The sequence below is a fragment of the Protomyctophum parallelum genome (assembly GCF_964188405.1).
Source record: "Protomyctophum parallelum genome assembly, chromosome: 14".
NCBI classification, from domain to species: domain Eukaryota; kingdom Metazoa; phylum Chordata; class Actinopteri; order Myctophiformes; family Myctophidae; genus Protomyctophum; species Protomyctophum parallelum.
The window spans coordinates 12,674,705-12,702,371 of NC_139709.1; the positions used below are offsets into that span (position 1 = coordinate 12,674,705).

The window sequence follows — 27,667 nt, forward strand, 5'->3', positions numbered from 1 at the left end:
GCATGGTGACTGGGCACATATCATGTTTGTTTTGAGGGGGGGTTTTTTCTCCAAAAAAAATTGTTTTAGCAAATTCAACAAGGCAGAACCAACGCGGAACGAGGCAGAAAGAGCCTGCTGGTCAGGGAACTTTTGCTCCCGTGCTTGCGGTTAGGTTTAGGTTAGGGTTAGAGATAGGGATAGTAATTTCGGAACAATGAACCTTCTGACTAATGACACGGCACCGCTGGTCAGGGACTAGCCTCGGAAACCACAGACGTTTTTATTTCCAGGGAGGGGAAAAAAAGTCTGGGACCGAGTCCACTTCAATTCGGCATATACAGTAGCGCAAACGTCGCTCACTCTCTGCTGATTTCTGTTCGTCTGCACCATTGTTAAATTGACGGACATGCGCACACACGTACTCCTCTCTCTCTCTCTGTCGCTCTATAATTAATTAGTCTCATGTCATGCAGCTGAGTGTAGTTTCTCCCGGCGGGAGCTGCCTATGCAATAGAAAGCATAGGTGAGTTCCAGGCTATAGTCAGGGACCAATCAGAAAGGCTGACAAATGGTGAATTGCAAGCGGTAACGTGGGAAATGGCCGTTGTCTTTACCTTTCAGTACGCGCCAGGTGACTGTGTGGAGTCAAAGCAGAGGCAGAGGCAGGTCAGGAAGGTAGACAGAGAACGACAAACAGATTGAAAGAAAGAGAGGGAGAGAAGAAACAAACAAACAAAGATCAGAGTCAATGCTGGGCTCAGTGGGCGGTTGAGTCAAGCTGCACTTCTCATGCTGTAGTACTTAGTGATGCACCGAATATTTGGCTGCAGAAAATGGATAAAAATGCATTTTCAGCCTATTTGGTTTCGGCCCGAATTGGCAGAAAATATATCACGGAATAGTGTATGCAATTAATGCATTCAAAAGAGCGGAATAAATGTTTTATGGGCCCATACTAGTGATTATTATTTAAGTTACGTTTTGCCATAAATCAGGTAGCTTTAAAGATGGAGTGCCGTGATTTTTTTCCACCCTTAAACATGATCATCAGTTCTTATTGTTATATAAGGAGGTATACTTTTTTCAAAAAAGTGTACAGTACTTGTTAAAATGTTGTTTTTATGTGGGCACGCCCACCAGTTAATTAAGTATGCCTGGTTTGCCTGGTGGGTGGTGATGGGCGGTGATCCACCTGAACTGAAGCCGCACCCACAGCTGTAGTTGTATGATAAAGGGGGAGGGGTTAGGGGAGGGGCTGATAGTGTGGTGTCACTATATTGCTGTTTATTTCATTGGCCCGTTTGACTGTCAAGGGTTCAGCCTCCAGGAAGAAACACTAAATACAAAATTAATACACCATTAATGCACATAAAAACGACTGCAGGGTGTCTAATGAAGTACCTCACCTCATAGACACATGAAAAAATACAAACATTGTGGCACTCCATCTTCAAGGTAAGGCCATGACAGCAATGGTAGGAAAAAAAAGATATATAATATTAATCATATTCGGATATTCGGTATTCGGTTTTCGGACAACTGTTTCCTATATTCTGTATTTGGTTTCGGACAATAATTATTTTTCAATCCTTTTCATATCAAGGCCCATTATTTATTCAGCATTCTTTGGGCGGGAACCCCCTTTCGGTGTTTTAAGCATTATGTTATAAATGGTAAATGGTGCATTTATATAGCACCTATATCCAAGGCGCTTTACAGAGATTGTGCATTACATTCACCCATTCACACACACATTCATACACCGATGGCAGCGGAAACCATGCAAGGCACCAACTAGCACATCGGGAGCAATTAGGGGTTCAGTGTCTTGCTCAAGGACACTTCGACAGTAACTCTGGGGGAGCCCGGGTTCGAACTGGCAACCTTACGGTTACCATCCAGGCACTCTACCCCTGAACCACCGCCGCCCCGCCCCGCCCGTTATACTTTAGCTATTGAAAAATAGCAGATCTACAAGCTCATGAAATATTGACATGAAATAGTTTGAGAACGAATGAGAATGTTTTTTTTCCGAAAACTGTCACGGGATTTAGAAGACATTGTAGACCTCGTCCTCAGGTCTAAATGGGTCAAAGATCTAAAAGGGTATATTTGGTTATCGACTCTCCAATATGTACCTGGAACCCCCTCCAAGGACCACCGGTGGTCCTTGGAGTGTAGTACCATGTCCCCATTTTGACATACCTGTCCTGTACACACATCCTATGCGCAGATAGGCGCTATAGACACCTAGCTATACACACAACAACAATATGTGCACAATAGTGTCGCGCGGGATGGCTTTATTGCATAACCCGCCCGTCCTGCCCCGCCACGGGAGCCAGCCCCGCACCGACCTGCCCCGCCCCGCAAAACAATATATTAATCAACAACCCGCACATCAACAACGCGCCCGGCCCGGCCCTGCCCCGCAAAACAATATATTAATCAACAACGCGCCCGGCCCTGCCCCGCAAAACAATATATTAATCAACAACGCGCCCGGCCCTGCCCCGCAAAACAATATATTAATCAACAACGCGCCCGGCCCCGCAAAACAATATATTAATCAACAACGCGCCCGGCCCTGCCCCGCAAAACAATATATTAATCAACAACGCGCCCGGCCCTGCCCCGCAAAACAATATATTAATCAACAACGCGCACGGCCCTGCCCCGCAAAACAATATATTAATCAACAACGCGCCCGGCCCTGCCCCGCAAAACAATATATTAATCAACAACGCGCACGGCCCTGCCCCGCAAAACAATATATTAATCAACAACGCGCACGGCCCTGCCCCGCAAAACAATATATTAATCAACAACGTGCACGGCCCTGCCCCGCAAAACAATATATTAATCAACAACGCGCCCGGCCCTGCCCCGCAAAACAATATATTAATCAACAACGCGCACGGCCCTGCCCCGCAAAACAATATATTAATCAACAACGCGCACGGCCCTGCCCCGCAAAACAATATATTAATCAACAACGCGCACGGCCCTGCCCCGCAAAACAATATATTAATCAACAACGCGCCCGCCCCGGCCCGGCAAAAGGAAAAAGAAAACGACCGGCTTTTCAACAGCAAGTTCAGTTGCTTTTCGAGAGAGAGAGAGAGAGAGAGAGAGAGAGAGAGAGAGAGGATAGGGGAGGAGGCACCTTCATTTCAAATGTAAAATGAGCGGTTTGCTTGCTTCGCCGCTATTAATATTAAGTATCGCATCATTCGCATGAATAATCGCATTTGCTTGATTGCCTGCCCTAGAAGTGACAGAGAGAGAGAGAGAGAGAGAGAGAGAGAGAGAGAGGTGACGGTTCCTCGAATGAACATATAAAACGTATACACATACGCCTATCTGTTTCTGAACGGTTCACTTCATTAATGTTGTTAATAATAATAATACATGACATGAAATGCATCTCAAAGTGCTTTACAGAGCAATGGAGGAAAAAAAAGAAAAGCAAGGCAACGACATTAAAAAACAAGCAGTAATGCAACACAGTGAGTACATGAATATCAAAAAATAAAAGATCAATTAAAAGCAATGTGCTTTTAATTGAAGAATGATTGAAGAATTGATTAGAAGTTTGCATAGAAAAAGTTTTACAAGGTCAAGAGAACCACTGCACTAGACCGTTTTGGAAAAGCCCATTTTGTTTTATCCCTCCACAACCTGGTAAAGAGCATAAAGAAAGATCTTGTGTCCTTATTAGGATTATAAAGATTTGTTAAGTGGTAAATTACAGGCAATTTCATGGAGTAACGCAAAAGTAATGTAACGAGTAATGCAACTAGTTACTTTCTCCAGGGAGTAATAAAGTAATGTAAGGCATTACTTTTTTCAAAAGTAATATGTAATATGTAGTGTATTACTTTTATGAGTAACGGACCCCAACTCTGGTGTCCAGTGGAAATGGGTGGGTTAACCTCCTTCCGATTCCCCCCGTCTTATATCGGCATCGTGGCGTCACTCTCGAGGACACTCTGTTTAACAGATTCAATATATGCGATGATGACACCGACGGTCACACGGTGTGTCAGGTTATAGCACCCGGTATAGAAGCAAGCACGCGTTAAGCTAAATCGATGCAGAGGACATATTGATTTTTGGAAGGGTTCCGTGTTTGGAATGGTGTTGGCCAAGGGAACCAGGAGATTAGTCCTGTTAATAGATTAGTTTATTAAAAGGTGTGGTGTGTGAGACCGTGCGTGGGTGCGTGCGTGCGTGCGTTAGGCATGTGAATCTCAGCACTGAGGCCGATTCGATACGCATCTCGATGCACTGCCAGCGATACGACACTTTAGCGATACATGGAATCTCCTGGCGATATGATGCGATTCACCCCTCTTCCCGATACGATTTGATGGCGATTAAATTCTGGACATTGCGATATGATGCGATACGATGCCATTTGATGGCGCTTCAACACATTAGAAAGGATTTATATTAAAGCTCTATTAATTTCCCAAAACATGTAAAATGCATTACATTTCAATTCAAAGCAATTTATTGTTTTACTGTAGGTTAGTATTATAGCTCTGCATCTCAAACCACCCAACTTATAGAATTCTGTAAGTAAACAAAGGGTCTGCTCTCTGCTGGTTATTGTGGAATTGTTAGATTACTAATCATAGGCGCCGCTATAGTATAATTATTATACCCCAAAGGTCAATTTGAGTGTTCAAGAGATTAAAATGTAATAGCCTATCGTTCATCAATTAATGTTACTAACATATAAATAGAAAAATTACAGGTCACACTGGTAGTGCTGTCAAACAAGTCTATTTCTAGTATAATCTGCAACACAGTTTTATAATATAATAGCCTATATGTATAGTGGGGGTCCCTACTTGATCTCTCACTCTCAGCTAAGTGGTCCTTGGCTTGACCCTGGCCTGTATTATTAACTTTTTAAATACATGGCAGATGTACAAGCTCAGAACGCGTCTCATCCACGCCCCGCTGTGAGCTTGTGGATCTGCAATTTTAGGCGTGCGACACCGTCGTGCTGCAGAATATAAATAAGTATTCTATCCCAGAGAACAGCAGGGGAAAGCTGGACAGTGGAAACTGGAAAGTTGTGAAACGGTTGTAAACGACTTTAAACGCAAGTAGTACACCCGGCTGTGGCTTTGTTGTTGTTGTTGTACACGTGTGTGCAGACTGCACAAAATTGATTATCGCGGCGCAGATTCGCATGATTCGCGTCGGAGAATCAGCAAGAACAGCTGTGGAGTGTGGATAATTACCAGCACACAGCGCTACAGTGAAAAGTCAACTGATCGACGGACAAAGCTACTCGGACAGCTATTTTATGAAGTTAAAGGTGGTGCTTCTCTTGTTTAATGCGTGGGGCTCACTTCTGTTAGTGCTCTTTATAGTCTGTTGTCTCACAGTCTCAACGTGTCTGTCTACTCTGCACCGTCGTACGGTAGCTTCTGTTCACTGACTGTGTGTGCAAGGCGCTGCGAGAGACAATTTTTTTTTTTTTTTTTTCCTTTTCTGATGGTGCGTTGCGCCTCGGAAACACAGAATAGGGTGAAATACAACATGAAAAAAACGGTGCAAGTTGCTTGCACCGTGCTTGCATCGGTAAAATCCATGGTTGCACCGTGCAACCATGGATTTTACCGATGCGAGCACTCCGCGAACGATGCATCGAGATTTCACCCGTCAATTGTATCCGATACACAGTGAATGAACCGATGCACTCGCGTCGCACACGTCTGTATCGATGTATCGATACGTGTCGATTATTTTCCACATGCCTAGCGTGCGTGCGTTAGGGATTTAAGCAACTAGTCGACTATTCAACTAGTCGACTAGTAAATCCACTAGTCGACCTTGTTGGTACTAATCCCTAGAAGTGAAAGCCCTATAGCGTGTGTGTGTGTGCGACTGTACTTGCGTGTGGTGTAGTCTGTTTCATAACAGACCTACGTAGAATCCAGCAAGCGTTAGTAATGCATGACTTCAGTCACCAGGTTTAGGTATTATCCCATTTTGGGCGGGAACGACTTTTGGTGTTTTAAAGCATTATGTTATACTTTAGCTATTGAAAAATAGCAGATCTACAAGCTCGTAGCGCGCCACTAGGTCTGCTATTTTTGAAAAATCTTGAAAATATAGTGCAAAAATCGTAAGAATGCGGCACAAATCTTTGAATATATATTCTTTCAGAAGACTTTTTTTATTTTATTTTTTTGACGTCAGGTCAAAATGGGTTAAGGTCCCTGCGAGCTTAAAGAGGAAGGGGCGTACAGTCCATTAAAGTGGGGGAGCTGGGTGGGTGGCTAGGGTGAAAAGCCACAGAAAACCATGACGTGTCGTCGTGAGTCAGGACTGTTGGAAATCCTTCCCCGGTCAGAAATAGATGTGCGATGGTTAATCGATTAGTCGTAATCAAATTGATTACAAATGAGTTGCCAAGCAAATTCCTTAACTAGATAAAGTAGCCCTTGAGTCAGGCTGTGGCCTCCTGGTGGCGCTATAATAGGCCAATGTGGGAAAAGGGTGCCATTTTTTCTCACGCCTTGGATGGCAATTGGATGATTTGAGGCATTTTGTTCCAAAAAGAATGTGCTTTGCAAAATAATCCACCTGTTGTTGGCGCTATAACAGGCCAATGTGAAAAAGGGTGGAGATATATATTCCTCAGCCTAAAAGTTTTGGGTGAATTTCTCCAAATGGCCATTCTTACTAGTTTGCAAACAGTCCCTGGTTCTTTGCGGTATACGATACATATTTCCCATTTCATGAGAATGTTTACGTCCAAAAAGTATAAGTGCATAAATAAACAGCAGGGGTGTATATTATTAGGCTGTGAATAAACAACCAGCGCCGCAGCAGCTCTCAAAGAAAGTGCCGGCGCAGCATCTGTCCCAACACTGGCAGCTTAAAGAGCCTCAATAAATTCAGATGAGTCATGCGGCTTTGTGCCAAGCGAATTCTATCAAAAGATGCCCCCATCTCAGAAGCCTATGGTGTAGCAGTGTAGTGTCCAGTTGCTGTGCTTCAATAAAACTATTCATACAGAATATCAAAGTAGAAGATATTTTCAATCATTAGTCACAAACTGACTTCCCATGACGAAACACCAATGGGCAAATTGGTAAATCCTGAAGCATTTTGCTGTACTTATAAGTGAAATGCTCGGCATGTTAGTACTGGAGTCAAAAATTGTGTTCTTATTAATAACCCCCTTATGGCTATTGACGTGATTGATGTAATGAATACAAATTTTAAAAAGCCATCATAACCGTTGACGTAAATGACGTAAACGTTTTATTCCCTATAATCGGGGGCTTAATGTAGCAAAATGTAGCAACCTTTAGCTTGTTTGGCTAACGGCCGATGTAATCTACCTAAAACCGGCTGAAATCCTCGCATGCACACTCTCGCACGCACAAGCGCGGTCCTTATGTGCATCGCTGCGTAATATGCGATATTTGGGGCTTGATTAGAGCTTAATTTGACTTGGTTATTAAAATAAATGATGATAGCTTAGCATCCCGGACATCTGACTGTGTAACAGTGGAGAAAACTAGCGGATGTTGTGATCACGTGGACAGGAAATGACATCGCCAGATTCGCTCTATTTGGTCAAAATCGGCATAATGGTGAAGTTATACCGCCACCATCAGGACTGAGTATAATACTATAGGATTACCGTGTTGAGAATGAGATATAGTGTGTATGTCACAGATTTTTCTATTGGCATTAAAATGACGAATTAAACATATGAATAGTGCAGGTAGAAGGCACAATCCACTGTTAAAATAAACTCAAGGGGCAACATGCGTAAATCCTGCCAAGCTAGTGTAGTTATGTGGGTTCCTATAGCCTAGAAATCCAACTGGCTAGTACAGTATTAGTATTAGTAGTAGTATAGCAAGTATAACAAGTGATTAAGCATTCTTTTCTAGTGTTCTGCTTAAACCATTTAGACCTGAGGACGATTCTACAAATGTCTTCTAAATCATGACAGTTTTCTGAAAACCCCCCATGTTTCTATGTCAGTCGTTCTCAAACATTTTCATGTCAAGGACCCCTACAAATACATGTAGCCTATTTGGCTGCCGACCCCCCATCTGAAAATATGTTGTTCCTGCAAGGACCTCCCAGAAGCAAAGCTTTTAGTTAAAAACGCTCTGAAAGAATATATATTCAAAGCTTTGCACTACATTTTCAAGATTTTTCAAAAATAGCAGACCTACAAGCTCCTAGCGGTGCCGCGCTACGAGCTTGTAGATCTGCTATTCAGATCAGCTAAAGTATAACATAAAGCTGAAAACACCAAAAGAAGTTCCCGGACAAAATGGGTGAAATGCATCGAGAAATGACAAGAAGAAGCACAAGTGGGAATGTGGTATGACGCATGAATTGTTGTTCCGTAATCACAACATATCCAAGTAATGTGTGTGTGTGAACTGACTTCCTGCTTTAATTGGCTTGACAAATGCCACGTCCTGTGTCCTGTGAGTGGCCCTCGGGCCTTTTGGCTGCTTAAGCATGCCTCATATATTCTTGTTTCCACTATAGGCTGGAGAAAACACCAGCTAGGGCCTTGATCATGCTCATTAACCCATTTAGACGATTCTACAAATGCCTTCTAAATCTTGACAGTTTTCTGAAAAACCCATGTTTCTACAGTATGTCAGTCCATACTGGGGGACCCCCTAGAAACGAAGATTTGAGTTAAAAACGTTCGCTCTGAAATAATATATATTCAAAGATTGGCGCCACATTTTTACGATTCTTCAAAAATAGCAGATCTACAATCTCGTAGCGCTGCACTCGGTGCCACGCTTATGAGCTTGTAGATCTGCTATTTTTCAATAGCTAAATATAACATAATGCTTAAAACACCAAAAGGGGTTCCAATAGCCAACCAAATATCAGGGATTATTGTCTCCACCAGGCCGAAGGCATGGGGGGAGAGTATGTTTTGCACTACGTCCGTCCGTCCGTCCGTCCGTCCGTCCGTCCGTGTGTCCGTGAGCAGCTAATCTCCGGCACCGTTAACCCGGTCGATGCCAAATTTTGCACACACACTCCCTGGATGCCAACGATGAACCTCTGCCCCAAAATTTCCAGAACGGCCTGTTATAGCGCCACCAGGAGGCCGCTTTGTGCAAAACAAGTTTTTGCACAGTACAATTTTGCACACACACTCCCTGGATGCCAACGATGAACCTCTGCCCCAAAATTTCCAGAACGGCCTGTTATAGCGCCACCAGGAGGCCGCTTTGTGCAAAACAAGTTTTTGCACAGTACACCTACAGATTTTGTCCAAACATCGCGCAAATTGGTACACAGTCTCTCTAGAGCCATTCAACGAAACGGGTCTTTCAGATTTCTCAGACTCCATCCTGATTGGTTAAGATTGGCTTCCAAAGTTCACAGGAGTGCTCAGTTTCAAACAAAATGCTGCAAATCATGAACACATCGCGTGATTTCCGTGAAATTGTGCACGCACATTCCCACTAGGCCGAGGAAGAAATGCCACATGAACAATTTCAACTCAGCCTCAAGGTGGCGCTATAACTGGCCGAAAAGTATTTTTACCTCTAACTGCACGGATCTGTGGATAATTGTCTCCACCAGGCTGAAGGCATGGGGGGAGAGTATGTTTTGCACTCCGTCCGTCCGTGTGTCCGTCCGTGTGTGTGTCCGTCCGTGTGTGTGTCCATGAGCAGCTAATCTCGGCCACCGTTAACCCGGTCGATGCCAAATTTTGCACACACACTCCCTGGATGCCAACGATGAACCTCTGCCCCAAACTTTCCAGAACGGCCTGTTATATCGCCACCAGGAGGCCGCTTTGTGCAAAACACGTTTTTGCACAGTACACCTACAGATTTAGTCCAAACATCACGCAAATTGGTACACAGTCTCTCTAGAGCCATTCAATGAAACCGGTCTTTCAGATTTCTCAGACTCCATCCTGATTGGTTGAGATTGGCTTCCAAAGTTCACAGGAGTGCTCAGTTTCAAACAAAATGCTGCAAATCATGAACACATCGCGTGATTTCCGTGAAATTGTGCACCCACATTCCCACTAGGCCGAGGACGAAATGCCACATGAACAATTTCAACTCAGCCTCAAGGTGGCGCTATAACTGGCCAAAAAGTGTTTTACCTCTAACTGCACGGATCTGTGGATAACTTTGTATGCCAACTCCCTAGAGCAGGGGTTTTCAACTGATTATGAACCAGGGACCACCACGCTGACTAATAATAAACCTGGGGACCACCACGCTGACTAAGAATCAACCACTGTTGAGTTGGGTGAGGGGATATTAAAATTAATATAAATTAAATCAAGCCCTTAACAGTCAGTAATTTAACTGGCATATGCTAGTCGTCCGGAGCTATTCCTTTCCCATGGTTGCCCTTACTCTGTTCTCTTAACCTTGCATATTAAACTCATCATAGATAGCAGACACATGCGATTGCATGATTATATGGGCACATTTGACATTTCCTAATAGACTCAACCAGTCAATCCGGTTCACTTTCCCTTGAAATTCAAACTCCCTTTCTGTGGAAGTTCTTGACATCCGACTTCCCAGTAACTGACATTGATGTCATCATACATCACCAGGTCACTTAATGAACTAGTTCGTTTCCCAACTAGTGGTCGATAAAAAACATACTAAATGCATGACCAGGGACCACATGCAATACCTTCACCTTAGAGGCCAAGGAAAAACCTTTGCCTGGAATTTTTCACATCTGCTCTTTATAGCGCCACCAGGAGGCCGACATATGTAAAACACATTTTCTATTATTACTCCTTCAGATTTTATCCAAATTTCACGCAAATCGGTACACATGATCTCCATAGTCATGTGATCAAGACAGGTTTGTTTGATTTCTCATATTCCATCCTGATTGGCCACGATTGGCTCCTACAGTTTTCAGGAGTAGCCCCCTTTGTACAAATCGCCACAACTCCTCAACGCAGCGTCCGATTGCGATGAAACTGTGCACGCATATTCCCACTAGGCCGAGGAAGAAATCCTGGTGGAGACCTGTGCCCTTTTTCTAGTTTACTTTTGTTGCCCTTTTATCCAACCACCAGATGAAGGCAAGCTGCAATGTCCTACATTCCTATCCTGGTGGAGACCTGTGCCCAGAAGGGCACTTTTTCTAGTTTTTTCTATATTTTTGCAAAACATATTATTTATTAGTATTACCAATAGGCCTGCAAACTTGGCCCCGCATTGAAAAGGTGATTAAAGGTATTAAAATAATAAAATACAAAAATACTATAAAAAAATACTCTAATGCACTCGAGTGGGGCTATTACTTCCTTATGCGTTGAACACAGATTTTTGATTGAATACTTTTAGACAATTTAACGTCTTTCCATTCTGATTCATTCTAGGTCCGTTGGACTTCATGACACCAATACCCTTTTGTTTAACACAAAAACTATATACTATACTATATAAATGTATATGCAGTTTTGTATAGCCTACGGTCGCTATAAATAGGCAATTTGACTTGTATGCCTTTCTGCATTTCTTTACTGGTGTGCCACGTTTTACATTTTGAATGTGGCATAAAATGGGTGGAAGATACCTAAAAATGCCTAACCGAGATATTATTTGATTAATCAAATTTATTTATTTCTTATTGACATAATGTTTGCTGAGATAATTCACATCACAGATCTAATATCAAAGTGATCTCAAAATTCCCAATGCTGTTTTTAATTTTGAAATACCCCCCCAGATCTAAATCTGATCCACTTGGACAGGGATTAATGCACGTCATATCATAGCATCGTGCTGCTGGAAAAGGGCCCAAAAGTTGAGGCCACAATTTTTGTATTTTTCCAGTTTTGCATGTGTCTATGAGGTGACAGTACTTGACTTTATTAGTTTCTTCCTGGAGGCTGAACCCTTGACAGTCAATGAAATAAACAGTAATATAGTGACATCACACTATCAGCCCCTCCCCTAACCCCTCCCCCTTTATCATACAACTACAGCTGTGGGTGCGGCTTCAGTTCAGATGGATCACCACCCACCAGGCAAACCAGGCATATTTAATGAACTGGTGGGCGTGTCCACATAAAAACAACATTTTAACAAACAATGTACACTTTTTGGAAAACAAATTATACCTCCTTATATGACAATAAGACCTGATGATCATGTTTTTTATACGAGGCGCTGGGAGAAAACAGCACAGGAGTTGAAACAAGAGAAAGCCGCCGACTTGGTTCTTACCTGCGGGCAAATTGGAAGTTGGCAGAGCTGCTGGCAGAGATATTTCTGGGGCTTTCCGAGGGACTACTGCCGGCTGAGGAGAAACACAATACATAAACCGTAAGAAATGGCCAAGATATGTTCCAATGGTTTGACTTGTTGTTTGTCTACTCTACATGAGCTGCGGATTCCTGAATGTCCTTTAGAATCTGACCTGAGATAAGTTTTTTTTTTCTGAAAAAGCTATATGTTTCTATGTCAGTCGTTCTTAGATTTTTCAAAAATAGCAGACCTACAGGCTCGTAGCCATTTGCCCCAAATGTAATTGTTCCCCCAATCAGTCCCCATCACTGGTGACCCCTACTATTGTTCTCAAGGATGGTGTGTGTAGACCAGGGGTTCTGTTCCCTGGTACTTGTACCACTGGTGGTACTTGAGCCCCTCCCTCTCGTGGTACAACAAGAGTTGCCCAAAAAAAAAGGGGAAAAAAAGGACAAAAGTGGAATGAAATATTTATATTACTACAGGTAGTTCTTCTGACCAAGCGACAGCACACCTAGCCGTTAACCCATTTTTGGGCGGGAACCCCTTTTGGTGTTAGCTATTGAAGAATAGCAGATCTATAAGCTCGTAGCGCGGCACCGAGTGGCGCGCTACGAGCTTGTAGGTCTGCTATTTTTGAAAAATCAAAGAACGACTGACATAGAAACATAGCTTTTTCAGAAACCTGTCAGGATGTAGAAGACATTTTTTTAATCTGATCTAAATCTGGTCAAAATGGCTGTTAAATAAAACATTTGAGAACGGGATTAAGAATCACGTTAGAAATATCATCAGTTGTGCCGATGAGTTTTGTCAGAGCAGCATGAGCATTATTGGCTTAGGAATGGAACAAATGGGGGAGGTCTACGCTCCTGTATTTTAACATCAGTTATTATGGTGGTACAGGTCAGGTACTTGGGAGAGCCAGATATTTTCCAAGGTGGTACTTCACAGTATACAAAAGGTTGGGGAATCTCTGGTGTAGAGACAACTATGGAGATGTCTCTGGTCCGTAGAGTCCCCGTTGTACCCATTAGAGACCAAGCCACATGCATCATGAAGGATTCATGCATTATTGACCTATACAGCCACATAGTCAAGTGGCTGTCCTTTAGTTAATTGCCAGACGGGGAAGGGGGGGGGGGGGGGGGGGGCTTCGCTGGTTGCACTTGACCTCCACCACGTTCCACAATACACCAAAGTTAGGCAGGCAGTACACCCACACGACACCACTGTTGATTTGTTTTTATTAGGATCTTTAAAAAAGTGTGGTTTCTATCATCAATTTTCTCAAATAGCCAGTCTGGCATTCATTACCTTCTTGGACAGAGCACTGTGCTCAGAGAATACTCTATTTACCACCCATTTTTATAACCCAGCCTGGACGAATTGGTGACGTCTCGTTTGGGGCCAAATCAAGCAAAACCACAGATCTGTCCCAGAAAATCACCTGATTTCAACCAACACAAATGTTGGCCCACTAATAAGACGGACATCCCTGGATGAATCAGAGAGAGTCCAATCAAAGCCAGATCAACTTAAATCATATCATTAACTAGTCGGATCGGGCCCCCCAATAAGCTATATTATTTCAACTGGTGAAGACGAAGATCATCCCCATATGGGCTGTGATCTGGCCTATAGTCCTGAACGTAAAGATCATCCCCAATACTAAATAAACTTTGATAACCACTGGTTTAGATATCAGTGCAGGGAAAGGAAAAACCCTGCAGGCCTGTAAATCCCCTACTAGAAATTAAACAAACTCTCCAGATTTTCCAAAGCATAAATGTGAGTATCTCACATCTCATTCAGTGATGTAAACAGGTTTTCAATGTAATGAGTCCCGGGATGCAGGGATGGTCTTTTAGATGAGTTCCAGGGACATTTTATGAGTCCATTAACTCCTTCATTGTATATGGTTATAATGTGGTTATATTCATGTAGATAACAGGAGAAGAAATGATTATTATAACTAAAGCTAGCAAAATAAACTAGAATAAAACAACAGTACAGTACAATAGATGCAGAGGTCGTTGTTTTATTGCGTCCCCTTAACTATAAACTGCGTTTTGGGATGCAAAAATGCACCCTATTTTAACCTCTGCTCATTATAATCAATTGCAATGAAAACGACAGCAACACCACGGCAGACAAGGTGGTGCTTACATGTACACAATCCCCATTCAAAACTGTAATGCCACACCCAAGTCATACTGTATGTAGGACACTATAAAAAACAACCCATCTAGTCCAGTGACATGCCAGAGAATAGAAACAACAACAACCTGCTTGTCTTGACATGTTCCCTGTTTTATAGTTCTCTGCATGCATAAATAAATAGCAGAGATTAAAATAGGCTGCATTTTGCATCCCAAAACGCAGTTTACAGTTAAGGGACGCAATAAAACAACGACCTCTGCATCCACGGGACGCACTACTGTACTCAGCATGTACAGTAAAAAATAATACATGTAAAAAAATTAATCTTCTTCTGTTTTCTACATGAATATAACCACATTATAACCATATAAAATGAAATGGCAGTTAACCCACTTTGGGTGGGAAACCCTTTTGGTGTTTTAAACATTATGTTATAATTTTGCTATTGAAAAATAGCATGTCTACAAGCTCATAGCGCGCCACCGAGTGGCGCGCTACGAGCTTGTAGGTCTGCTATTTTTTCTTTTATCGTGAAAATATTTATTTCAGAAAACTGGAGGATTTAGAAGAATCTTTTAAAATTTCGAGGTCAGGCCTAAATGGGTCAAATGCTGCAATTTGTAAACGACAATATGACAAAATATGACTCCTAAAGTTGCTGAAGTGGGACTCATCAAAATGTCCCTGGGACTCATTTATAAAAGACCACCCCTGCATCCCCGGGAGTCTGGGACTCATTACATTGAAAACCTACTGACATCACTGAAATAGCATGCAGTGTGCAGTGCAGAGCAGCAGACAAACACTCCATCTTTACCTGTACCAAGTGGGAGAGGCGACAGAGGTCTTGAGAGCGTGGGCGATGGCGTTCCAACTGCCAGACTCCTCCTTTTATTATTACGGGCGCTATGTGAGGGAGGGGGGGGGGGGCGTGGAGAGAGAGAGAGAGAAAAGCAATTACTTTAAACAATGTTATTAGACTGTGTGACATGAAAGCCCAGAGCAAGTCTAGATGCCTGGCAATAGTTTTGTTTTCATTAACAAATTGCGATAAAAGAAATTCTAAAGACAAAGTTGCCACTCTTCTCGGTAGATTTCAGCAAATGTTTGTGGCATTTTCTTGAAAAGGCCAATTTGTCTTCTAGATTGAGGAGCACTGTCGATTGCTGCGCTGGGGGGGTGCAAGGAAAAGCTAGTTTGTCAATAGCCTGAGCTAACGTGTTAGGTTTCTGGTCTAGAGGGGCGGGTCGCGGCTCAGATTTGCGCACGCCCTGATTGGATCTCATCGATCTGTCCGTCACCCCCGGCCCCTCCTCTCCCCCCTAGTGCAGCGCTACGTCACATCATTTGGAGCGATGCCCACCCGGAAGGGTTGACTCCCACTTTTAGACCAGAGCGGCCAATGCGTTCCTCCAGGCTTTACATTTTTGCACCAAAAAAAATGAAAGCCTGGTACCGAGGCTAATTTGTCAAGGACTGTGACATGAACCGAGTGTTGGCTCTATAACAAAATATCTATATTAGAAAGTGCAATTACATAATCATAATAAGTGGACAACTATATTCAACCCCAATTGAGTCAGTGCAGTGGTCTATTATAGGAGCACAGTGTATTACTGTATTTATGACAGTAGTCAGTATGGTTGGAGTAGGGGCCACTGTCCTTCCCTCCCTGCTAATTGACCTTATTCACATGATAGGGTGGGGCGATGGAAGAGAAACATAGCTTCTATAGGGGGAGCAGAATTTGTGGATTATTTTCCACCGTTTTTAAGGGGAGGGGGGGGGTCTCTGGAAGTTCCGGGGACCCCCACACTGAGTTGCACTGGCACTTATACTTAACACGGGTGTGATTTGTATGTGTCAAGTGCCTCCAGGGCCCTGGCAGGTGAGCGCCCTACTGTGTCCAGGGCTAATCTCACAAACCCCCTCTCTCTCTCTCTCTCTCTCTCTCTCTCTCTCTATCTCTCTCTCTCTCTTCCACATTATCAGGGTCTCATTCAGGTCCACCATCTCCTTCCTCCATCATTTGGACAGGACTGACATCATCAACATGACATCAGAGAGACACGCCACCCACCCTGTTATTAAGAGGCTGTCATGGGCTCTGAGCCGCTCATCATGTTCTTCTTCCCCGGGAATTATATATTAATGCTGCCTTCTTTCTGCATGGCAGTGACCTAAAAAAATGATTGAGCAGCTCGAGGAGACAACAACCAGGCCTGACATTTCTGTGCTGTGCTCTGGGGGTTTTAGTCAGTCATAACACAAGCGTCTATACGCCTCCCCCGAATCAAAGTGATGCAAACTGGCACACAGGCTGCACGGAAACAGAGAGGCAGCCAATTAAGCCTTTTGGCTAAAGACTCCTCTAGACAATACTGCACTGCAGACATGAACTTTAACCATTCCGTCTTATCCTTATCAGGAAATGGATAACTTGTTGTCATTGGTAGATTAGGAGGCTTTGGCAATGTGTCATCGAAACATCAAACCTGCACCACGTGTGAGTTTGCTTATCAACACTTTTGCAGCCGATAAGGCTATTCTTGTGGAAGAACAAACAAGAGGGTTTGGATTTGGAAGGACTTGACAGATGACTACGTACTTTAGCTATGAAGCATGTGAGCCAGTGACACAGCAGGCCTGTACAGTGTACAGTGTACAGTGCTCCAGTCTGTTAGTCAAACATCTCTATTTATTCACTTGGTTGTTCCATTCAAAGTCATCATGCGTTGAGTCAGTGACTAACATCGGCAGAGTATAATAGCATGATTCTAAAAGCATAGAGACATTACCCCCAATGAATCCCAATACAAAGGTGGGGTTTAGTGGCCTACAGTGGTTTAGGGGAATTATAATCTAAATGACATATGCCTATATAAAAAGGCATACATTGGAATTAACAGAAGATATTCTCAAATGTATGTATACCACACAAACACATGCATAATATACAGTCCAGTCCATCCGAATCGGGACATTCTGTCCCCTATAAGCGACAGCTTGTTAACTCTGCAAGACAATGCATTGCATATAATAGGAGCAGGCTGCTCCCACAACAATAAGCGCACGCGCACGCACGCGCGCGCACACACACACGCACACACACACACACACACACACTCTACAATGGCCACGTTTCTATGTCGGAAACAAAAAAAATATAGGGCGGATGTAATGTAAACCAACACACAGGCTATCATATGACCCCAGACTGAGACATAACAACACTTCTATAAACACAGATTACTATTAGCCATAACGTCAACGCCACGGCATCGCCCTGGACACACGTAACGTTCAACAAATTGCTATGTGTTGGTTCAACGGCGTTACTATTGAAGGAGGGATCCCAAGCCCTTAACCAACGCCGCAAACAGCACAGCGGGGAGTCCAATGACAACTCCAGAGGTGACTGACAACTGAACCGGGAGACAATAAAACACTTTCCCTTTTGTGTCCATCTGATCTGATCTGAAATGTCTCCGAGAATAAAGTGACCCCCCCCCCCCCCCCCAAAAAAACCTCGATAGTTACCCTTTTGTTCTTTTCATCATAGCCCCAGTCACAAAACTAGTTTTATAGCTGGGCAAGACGGTCCAGTAGTAATTTTGGTCCGACATGATGATGATGAAGATCGAGTGGCGATCGAGTTAAAAACGATTCGATCCAAAAGATTCCAGACACGTAAAACGGGATCTTTATACTGTTGTTGTCAGGATGGCTAAAACAATCATCCCTTTATAGAATGATACCAGGGCTGCTGTTGGTTGGTTGCATAGGCTAAAGGGCTAGCCTAGTACGCCGTGTCCGAAAGCAGATCAACTCCATTCAGGGTTGTTGTTGGCACAGACTGGCCCCATGATAGCCGGGATAAGAAGAAGTAAACCCAGCGAGGTTGCCATCATCGTCTCCGATCGCCTCTGTCTCTCCTCTTTTTCTCCCCCACTACAAGGAACACAATTTTCGGTACAGTCCTCCGTCGTCTTCCGCGGGGGGGCACGACGCCATCATCATCATCATCATCATCATCATCGACTGATCTAGTATTCGCCGACGCCGACACATAAAAAACAGTGATAAAAAACTTTCCAGCAAATAGAACGCCGCGCAATTGTGTGTCAGTCAGGCAGCAGAAACGCATCGAGAGGAGGGACTAATGTAGTGCAGGGCCGGGGAGAGAGAGAGAGAGAGAGAGAGAGAGAGAGAGAGAGAGAGAGAGAGAGAGAGAGGAAGTTGTCATTCATTACTATGTTGTTCTGTCTGTATGTCCTTTATGATGAATTCCTGTTCTCTTTTTTATTTTATTTTTGCTACTGCTTAATTGGGGTCGTCCACGGTCCACTCACAGTTAACAGTCCTTTGTATTGAGTTGTGCTTGAAACCAATGTACTGTAATTCTGCAAACTGTTAATAAATATTTCAATCAATCAATCAAGCATGGGTTTAGCCCAGTTGTTCCCAAACTTTTTCATGTCAAGGACCCCCCCCCCCTCAAATTGACACTAATTAGCCCACGGACCCCCATTTGAAGAGATAACGCCAGGGGACCCCCATAAGAGAAGATTTTTACGGCTCTAGCAGTGATTCTCAACCCATTTAATTTCAAGGACGCCCAGTTCTATCTATAGTCTATAGACCTCCACTTAATGGCATTTCTATCTCTGGGACCCCCATTTATATTGTAAAATCAATGTTATTTTAACTCTGAGAGTGTACAAATTTTGGTTCCATTTGTACACTCTCAGAGTTACAGACCCATAAGGGTCCATTTGGTTCCATTTGTACACTCTCAGAGTTACAGACCCATAAGGGTCCATTTGGTTCCATTTGTACACTCTCAGAGTTACAGACCCATAAGGGTCCATTTGGTTCCATTTGTACACACTCTCAGAGTTACAGACCCATAAGGGTCCATTTGGTTCCATTAGTACACTCACAGGCCCCTTTTCCACCGGTTGGTTCCCAATGGGAACCGGTTCAGTTCTTTTTGGTTTTTAGTCCATGAGCCAGAGCTCCAAAATTGAAACGTTAATTATGAATTGAGTGGGCAAAACCATACCTATATTAGATTGTTATCACCATGAAACTTCCCCAGTTGAGTACTTACACGAAGACAATGATTTATTGTATTACAAATTTTACATTTTTCAATATGCAAATGAGGCATTATGTAGGAAAATATGCAAAATAATCGAAAATATGAAAAAGCTACTACTGTGGAAGGGTTATCATGTATTTATTTACTTGTATTGATCCTATAAACAATTTAATATAGTGTATAGTTCGTCCACAAATGTTGGACCTCTGGCTCATGGACTAAAAACCAAAAAGAACTGAACCGGTTCCCACTGGGAACCAACCGGTGGAAAAGGGGTCTCAGAGTTACAGACCCATAAGGGTCCATTTGGTTCCATTTGGTTCCATTTGTACACTCTCAGAGTTACAGACCCATAAGGGTCCATTTGGTTCCAAACTATCATTTAGCTGAGGACCCCCTGGAACTCTCTCAAGGACCCCTGGGGGTCCCCGGACCCCACTTTGGGGAAACACTGGTTTAGCCTATATATTGATGTCTCTCTTCTAGGCAGTATAGGTTCATGTGAGCTGCCTGCAACTGTTTCATAATATTAGTCTATAGTTAAATGTTTATAGCCTCAACTAATCAATTAAAACGGGCATGTATAGGCCTACAGGCTCATTTCATTTCACACAGGCCTGACAGTGATGGTATACGACGTATGCTATATTTTACTTGTTGTGGAAATACAAAAGTATTTATTGGTATAAAGTATAGCTGTATAGGCCAGAGGTTTTCAACTGGTGGCCCGTGGACCACTGGTGGTCCGTGAAGGTATTGCATGTGGTCCCTGGCCATGCATTTAGTATGTCTTTTATCAACCACTAGTTGGGAAACGAAATAGTTCATTAAGTGACCTGGTGATGTATGATGACATCAATGTCAGTTACTGGGAAGTCGGATGTCAAGAACTTCCACAGAAAGGGAGTTTGAATTTCAAGGGAAAGTGAACTGGATTGACTGGTTGAGTCTATTAGGAAATGTCAAATGTGCCCATATAATCATGCAATCGCATGTGTCTGCTATCTATGAGTTTAATATGGAAGGTTAAGAGAACAGAGTAAGGGCAACCATGGGAAAGGAATAGCTCCGGACATATGCCAGTTAAATTACTGACTGTTAAGGGCTTGATTTAATTCACCTCAAATTAACAAATTTGATATTAATTTTAATATCCCCTCACCCAACTCAACAGTCGTCCCCAGGTTGATTCTTAGTCAGGGTGGTGGTCCCCAGGTTGATTATTAGTCAGTGTGGTGGTCCCTGGTTCATAATCAGTTGAAAACCCCTGGTATAGGCCAAAGGCCTACACATTTTGCAGAATTATTGCCCTTTACACAATCATAGTAAGGGATTGTAATTACTAATTAGTAGGCTAACGCATTACCAAGTAGCCTAATGTGATTATAACTTGTTGCAGCTGGTAAAGGTGGTGCTGGTTTCAATTAGCCTACGTATCTGCTGATGGGTGGCTTAAACTATAATAACATATTTTAACTAGAAAAGTTACATTTTGAAAAATTGCAAATTGTGGTTGCCGCAGTCACTTACATAACACTTGAATAGTTTGGTCTTCTGCCCCTGCAAGGGAATGTCTATATAAACGATTGTAAAACATAGATTGGTTACATAACCAACAACAGTCAATTAGCTACTACAAACGTTATGCAATGCTCGGCCGATCACAGCGGAAGTTAGGTAGGTTACTCCGGTAAAAGGATTATAATAAAGTGTGACAATAACAATAGTCTGTTTAGACTAATTAATGTATGTTTAATCAAAACATTTTTTTTTAATTGTAGTGGATTCAAAAGTACAACCTCTGAGATGTAGTGGAGGAGAAAACAGTCTAAAGTTAAAAAGAAAAGGAAATAAATACTTAAGTAAAGCAAACAATTTTTTGGGCTGTTTATATTTTGTAAAATGAAGGACAGAGAGAGAGAGAGAGATTAGTGACCTTATAATGTCTGACGCTTATGGTCCACAATTACACCACATTCACAACACGGCTAAAATTACATGTCCGTAATGTCTGAAGCATGTTTACTGACTTGGGAGAACAATTATAGCCGTGGCAGTCAGCATAGTAAATTCCCTCTGTCTCAGTCTATACGATACTGAATCGGATACCAGTAAGTCTACACCACCACCAGTCACTGCATATGACCTGAACTTACTACCCCCTTTTTCCTGTTGATTTCCTCTTACTCAGCCAGCCTCAGTGAAAACAACATACTCCCATGGACCAAGTGTGGCTCTCGGTCTGACTCATCCAGCCAGCCTTGCCCTTAAATGAGCACAGACCCATATATATTACACCATGTGTATATTGTGCCCTAGTATACACACTACGGACCCACAAATCCGGAACATTGCGACCCACATGGGGCCCACATTTGACTATTCGGGAGGGTAACAAGACAACTCACCCTTTTTTCACCTCCAAGTGAGTTGTCCGGACATCTCACTTGCGGGGTGAGTTGTTCTGACTGAATATGTATACCCTTTACTGAATATTTCCCTCGCCCAACTCGCCCAACTTGCCCCAGCGGAAAGTACAGACAACTCCCCCCGCCTTGTCAGAAAGTGAAGACAACTCACCGGGGTGAGTTGTCCAGTATTCCTCGGGAGTACCAAGACTATAGGGGGGGGCGATGATATATAATTATGATTCTGAGCCTACCAGGACGTAACCCTGACAGTGCTGAGTCGGCTGAAGCGGACATCGCGACGACTCGCTCGCCTATGAGCTTGCAGAGCGGTGCCTCTTCTTGGTTCAAGTCCTGGTGCCGACTGTTCTCACCAAGCGGGCCGAGTGCATCGGTCGGGCCGGACGTTCCGTGGAGAAAAAAAGGGTCTCACGACTAGGTTGCGTTATATACCGTGCGTTCCAGGAACCCTTTGCAGCAGTACCAGTATCAGTTTACTGACACGGTCAAAGCTGTGTCTCTCTCAATTACTGTTACACCACTGCTACTTTTTGGTCATAAAAAGTACATTTAGGCAACGTTTGGCTATTTTCGTCCAAATGTTCCCCTATTATAATAGGCCCAGAATGGGGGTGCTATAGGGTGGTCCTGCATGCACAAGATCATGATTATGCATTAGGCCTTATACTTCCACAGGAGAACGTATATACAAGGCCACTGACTCACTCCACAAAGGCCCATGTGGGGGTTTCCCCCCTGTCGTTCTTCAGAGCCTATGGCCAAATTAGGGATGCCGCCGATTCATCGATTTTCCGATTAATCATCGTAGTCTCCAAAATCGAATGAAAATAATATTTCATAATCGAAAATTAAAAAATTAAACTTCATTCGTTGTTATTATCAGAGTATAATTATGGCAACGTATACGTATATGTCACAGAACATCTCCTGTTTGCTTATGACTTCTCAGGTACACACAAAAAAAGGATTCCATTATGTTATACTTTAGCTATTGAAAAATAGCTAAAATAGCTACGAGCTTGTACTGTATAGGTCTGCTATTTATTTTTTTTATCGCGAAAATGTGGTGCAAATCTTTGAATCTATATTCTTTCAGAGCCAAAGTTTTTAACTCAAATCTTTGCTTCTGGGGGGGGGGATTCCTGGTCCTGGAACAACATATTTTCAGATATGGGACGGCTGCAAATTACATATAATCTTGGGGGTCCTTGACATGAAAATGTTGGAGGACGACCGACATAGAAACATAGGGTTTTTCAGAAAACAACATTTGTAGAATCGTTCCCAGGACAAAATGGGTTATGGGGGTCCCTGGCATAACATCTTTTCAAATGGCCTAATACATATGAATTTGGGGGGGGTCCTTGATGTAAAAATGTTGTGTATACCACTGTGGTGCTACTCTACTGTATACATGTGCAGTGAGGGAGGAAGGGAGGGCGATATACTTACACATTTCCCCTGCGCGGAAGACTCAGCTCTTTCTGGAAAAAGGAACAATGAAGATGAAAAGCACGATTAAACGGAATAATAACCACACCGCTGCGAGCTATAGCCACAATATTGCTTTGATATGGAGATGTCAGCCCTTTGTTATTGTGGCAGCGGTATATGATGCGTTTGACGCCGCATGGCAGAAGGGTTAATTTCCCACATCAGTGTCGGGGGGGAAGGGGGGGGGGGGGGACATGCAAGGAAAAAAACATTTTCCCTTACAAGGGAAAGATTATGCTCGGACTGATGCTCCTCGTTTGGTGTCATGCTGTAGGCTCCTCTCACTACGAATGCCCAAGTATGGCTGGTGGTCGCCTAGCTCCGTCCTCGCCAAGCCATTCAAATCTGAAGGTTAATTTAAACTCATGTTTTCTTTTGTGGCATGATCATATACTCACGTGTAAACAAATAGGCCTACTGTCTGTACTGTCGTATAGCCAGCGCTGTACATCAATGGTTGAAAATATATAAATGTAACGTAATTTTGCAGCTGCTGCAAAAACCTCATCTTCCAGCGATATAATCCTTCTCTCCATATCCCTGCAGCATAAAGATCATTAACTGTATAGTGTGGCCTAGTTTCTTATACTGGTGCCAAATGGGCCTTCTTCTCCACATCATCACAGTCATGTTGCTGAAGGCTGTGTACCAAAGCAAGCCAGAACCTCACTTATCTATACAGGATAAACTGGGCCGTGGCTCAGCGGTCCAGGCACCTTGGCTGGTAATCCAGTCTGGCAGTGTGCAGCGCGGGTTCGATTCCCGCTCCCGACAGCCTTTACTGCATGTCACCCCCCCCCTCCCATCTCTGAAAATGTCCATTTGGGCTTCATTAAGTGGAAACAATAAAGGAGCGTGAGAGTTGTTTTTAAAAACCTGAATGATATCACTGCAGCTATAACCATAACCTTCACATTCATCATAAACATGTTGTTATTATGGATCTCAAACATCTTGCATGTTCATTGATACATTACATATTATGGGGGCTATGCAGTTGGAAAGTGACCAACCCCAAAACATTTGTGTTCAAATGAGAAGCAATCAAGCTTCCTCCATTTTAATCTATCTAGGATTAAAATGAATGATACACAAGACGGGAAAGAATTAAAGACAGGTCTCTCAAGCACTCAGGCTTGATTCCTTGGGTTTAAGAAGCTCGTATCACCAAGGCAAGCTTTAAATGAAATGTAATTATTATTATTTATTTATTTTAAACAGAGAGACTATAACACACTATGACAGCTAGAAAAATGTATCCGTTAGATCAATTTGGCTATCCCATATAGTCCACTTCAAGTAACCTATATGGGATAATAGCTCCGTATACAGAGCTATAATGGGATAATAGCACTGCATGTTGTTGTCCATTGTGATCTGGGTTATCTAAGAATTAGGTTACCCATATAACCAAAACATAAAAAGAGTCAAGACCCATTCACAATGTAGGCTATAGGCCTATAGACCTGTATTATCCATCCACTAATATGATCCACGATATTATCATCTCGATCTATAATGTAAATAAGAGTGGCATTATCAAGTGTCTGTGGTTGTGTGGTTGGTTTCCAGGGTTCTGTCGCTGCCTCGATCCGCCTACTCAAATGTTGGCCACTTTATAATTCCCATTCATGGTGAAAACGGATCGATAGTATATTCAAAACAATGTCACATAATCGCCGGGATCATCAAAGTCTCGGCCACTCGGTGCCGGTGGAATAAATTAATTGCCATTATAGCCTATTTGGTTACAACAAGTGTGAATGGAAAATGTGAGGAGCTCCCCCCTGCAGGCACCCCTGCTGCGCTCAGGCAAAAACCCAGAGAAAATTAATGTTTAATGCTGGTGCCATTTCCAAATGCATTGGAGTCTTGGACACTGGCTAATCGAACTGGCATGGCTTTTTTTAATGGAATCAGTTAATCACTGTTTCTGTTTGACTCTCAGTCTTTCCAACCACAAAGCGGCAGCTATCCAACGCGTGCGTTATGGAAGAATGTATTTACCTGCAGCCCACGACGTCTCAGAATATTCGGCTCGTCCATCGCATCGCTGAAGTCAAGACGATATAAAAGCGTTCCCCAATTCAACCGCTTTTGGATTCAGCCCATTCTTGGCATCACAACCGCTGCAAAGAAAGGGTCCTCTCATTCATCGCCACCACAGCGGTTCTCCCATGGGGTTCTCCTCTCCGGTAAAGCAAAGGTGGATTTGGATTTTTACGCCACACTTCCCATGATAATCTCCCCCGAATCGGTGCGGTGTCCACTTGGCTCGACTGCCAGCCGGGTTGATCACCTGATGGAATGAGAATATTGGAAAGGAACCACAGGGAGGAGCTTCACACCACAACATCCCCTGCTGCCTGCTGGCATTCAATAGGCACTATTAGGCAGCCATGAGGGAATCGGTCTAGTAGTAGATAGCGTGCGTATTGAACTTTGTGCATGGGGGAATCGTCCCACTGACACCCACTGTGACTGTGTACAATTTGCTGCTGATGCTTATTGCTGTGCTCTATCTATCATAGCGTGCATCAATTTCATAACAGGTATTTTTCCTTCAAGGAAATGGGCTACCTGTTTAACAGGTATTTCCTTGGAAGGGGATTCCAACGAAAGCTATAAAATGAATAATGACAGTGGCCCCAATGATGCCACAGGTTCATATTGGGTGTTTGGGTGCATTGCCAACCCATAACTTGAACAGAATCTCCCTGTTCTATGGTGAATGTCGTGCTTTAGTTTCAATAATAGACAGCATCTGTTAAACAACAAGATACAAAACATGCCCTTATTGCACTCTGCCCTCCTGCTCTTGACTTGTCTCTACCATGTTGTGGTGTGGTCTGTTGTTTAATGCGATACTGTTGATCTACTATTCTCCAAATCATGTGAAATAGTGTGGCATTTGTACTGTAGGATACACATCCAAAGAGAGGGCGAAGAATAATGGAGCCTGGTCATCTCCAAAAGGGCATGCAGCAGTGTGATTTATTTATGATTGTCACTCAATGGTACCATCGTGTTTTTCCATACAATGGTCGGTGTCTTGTTGTGTGGAGTCACATGTGCACTGATGTGAGGGCCGGAGGCATGAATACACCCTTGTTCTCTGTTTTAAGCACATTTTAGGGATCTGACTGAAAGCCTTTAGCTTGTCGTCCACCGATTGGGCTATAAAACTGTCTGGGAACTAAAAAACTAAATAGCAAAATATGTCAATTTGGAGCAAATTGGAGCCCTGGGTCAGCCGGTCAGGAGATTTGACGCATCATTTATGTGCACTTGCTCATTTCGTTTTCAACATTTTCCATCCATCTTCAACCGCTTATCCGTGGTCGGGTCGCGGGGGCAACGCCTCCACCAGAAAGCTCCAGACTTCCCTCTCCAGAGCAACAATAGTAACTTCATTCTGGGGGATCCCAATGCGCTCCTGGACCATTTTGGATTCCTCCATCTGGGATGAAGACCTCCCTATAGGGAGACGCTTGAGAGGCACCCTTCAACATTTTGATTTAGTTAACCACTATTATTCACCAATATTAATATTCCCCGCCCCCCCCCCCCCCAAAAAAATGCTGCATTATTTGCACTGCTTCATTAGATTGAAGATGTGACATGCTGACATGCTTTTTTAAACAAAAAGAAAAGTAACAAAAGAAAACAACACACACACACACACACACACACACACACACATGCAGTACACACACACACACACACACACACACACACACACACACACACACACACACACACACAAATTCCAGTACAATCAATATACAAATCAGCTCATGGTTACAAACATCATCCAGGCAAGACAGGCAGGCTAGTCAGGTTCCACCGGGCGTACAAGTGTAGAAAAGGCTGCCACACTTAAGAATAATTGAAATTGAGCATTCTATATGCTGTGTAGAAGAAGACAACAGTGTGACAAAGTGGATTGAAGGTAGCTGTCAGTCTTGTTAGGCATGCGTGTTGTCCCTAATTTTGACATGAGAGATAAATAAAGGCCTTTCTATATCTTCGCCATCAAACTTCCTTCAGCCCCTGGCTGGCAGGGTTGCGCAGCCAGTTGCACTCATTTGGGGAGACGAGGACAGATCCAAGATGGATGACAGATTCCGAGACCGAGTGGATTAAAACACCTTTTTTATTGAAAACTATACGGACCTCCGGGTTTCCAAACCTTCCCGGAGAATAATTCGGACAGGTGGGGA

General features: G+C 43.2%; 1 protein-coding gene across 5 annotated transcripts in view; it reads right to left on the bottom strand.

The window, feature by feature from the left end:
* Positions 1 to 25,697, bottom strand: part of mast3a (microtubule associated serine/threonine kinase 3a) — an 85,831-nt gene extending 60,134 nt beyond the window's left edge. For 2 of the 5 annotated variants that reach the window (XM_083782539.1, XM_083782538.1), the window contains exons 1-4: positions 17,958 to 18,529; positions 15,235 to 15,323; positions 12,234 to 12,306; positions 597 to 617 (exon numbers count right to left, since the gene is read on the bottom strand). In XM_083782539.1, the coding sequence (XP_083638665.1) occupies positions 597 to 617; positions 12,234 to 12,306; positions 15,235 to 15,323; positions 17,958 to 18,043 (269 nt within the window). In that variant the 5' untranslated portion in view covers positions 18,044 to 18,529. Of the gene's footprint in view, positions 1 to 596; positions 618 to 12,233; positions 12,307 to 15,234; positions 15,324 to 17,957; positions 18,530 to 23,402; positions 23,435 to 25,451 lie in introns of those variants that run through there. The other 3 variants (XM_083782542.1, XM_083782541.1, XM_083782540.1) reach the window with 2 other exon arrangements.
* Between the last annotated feature and the right edge of the window lie 1,970 nt (positions 25,698 to 27,667).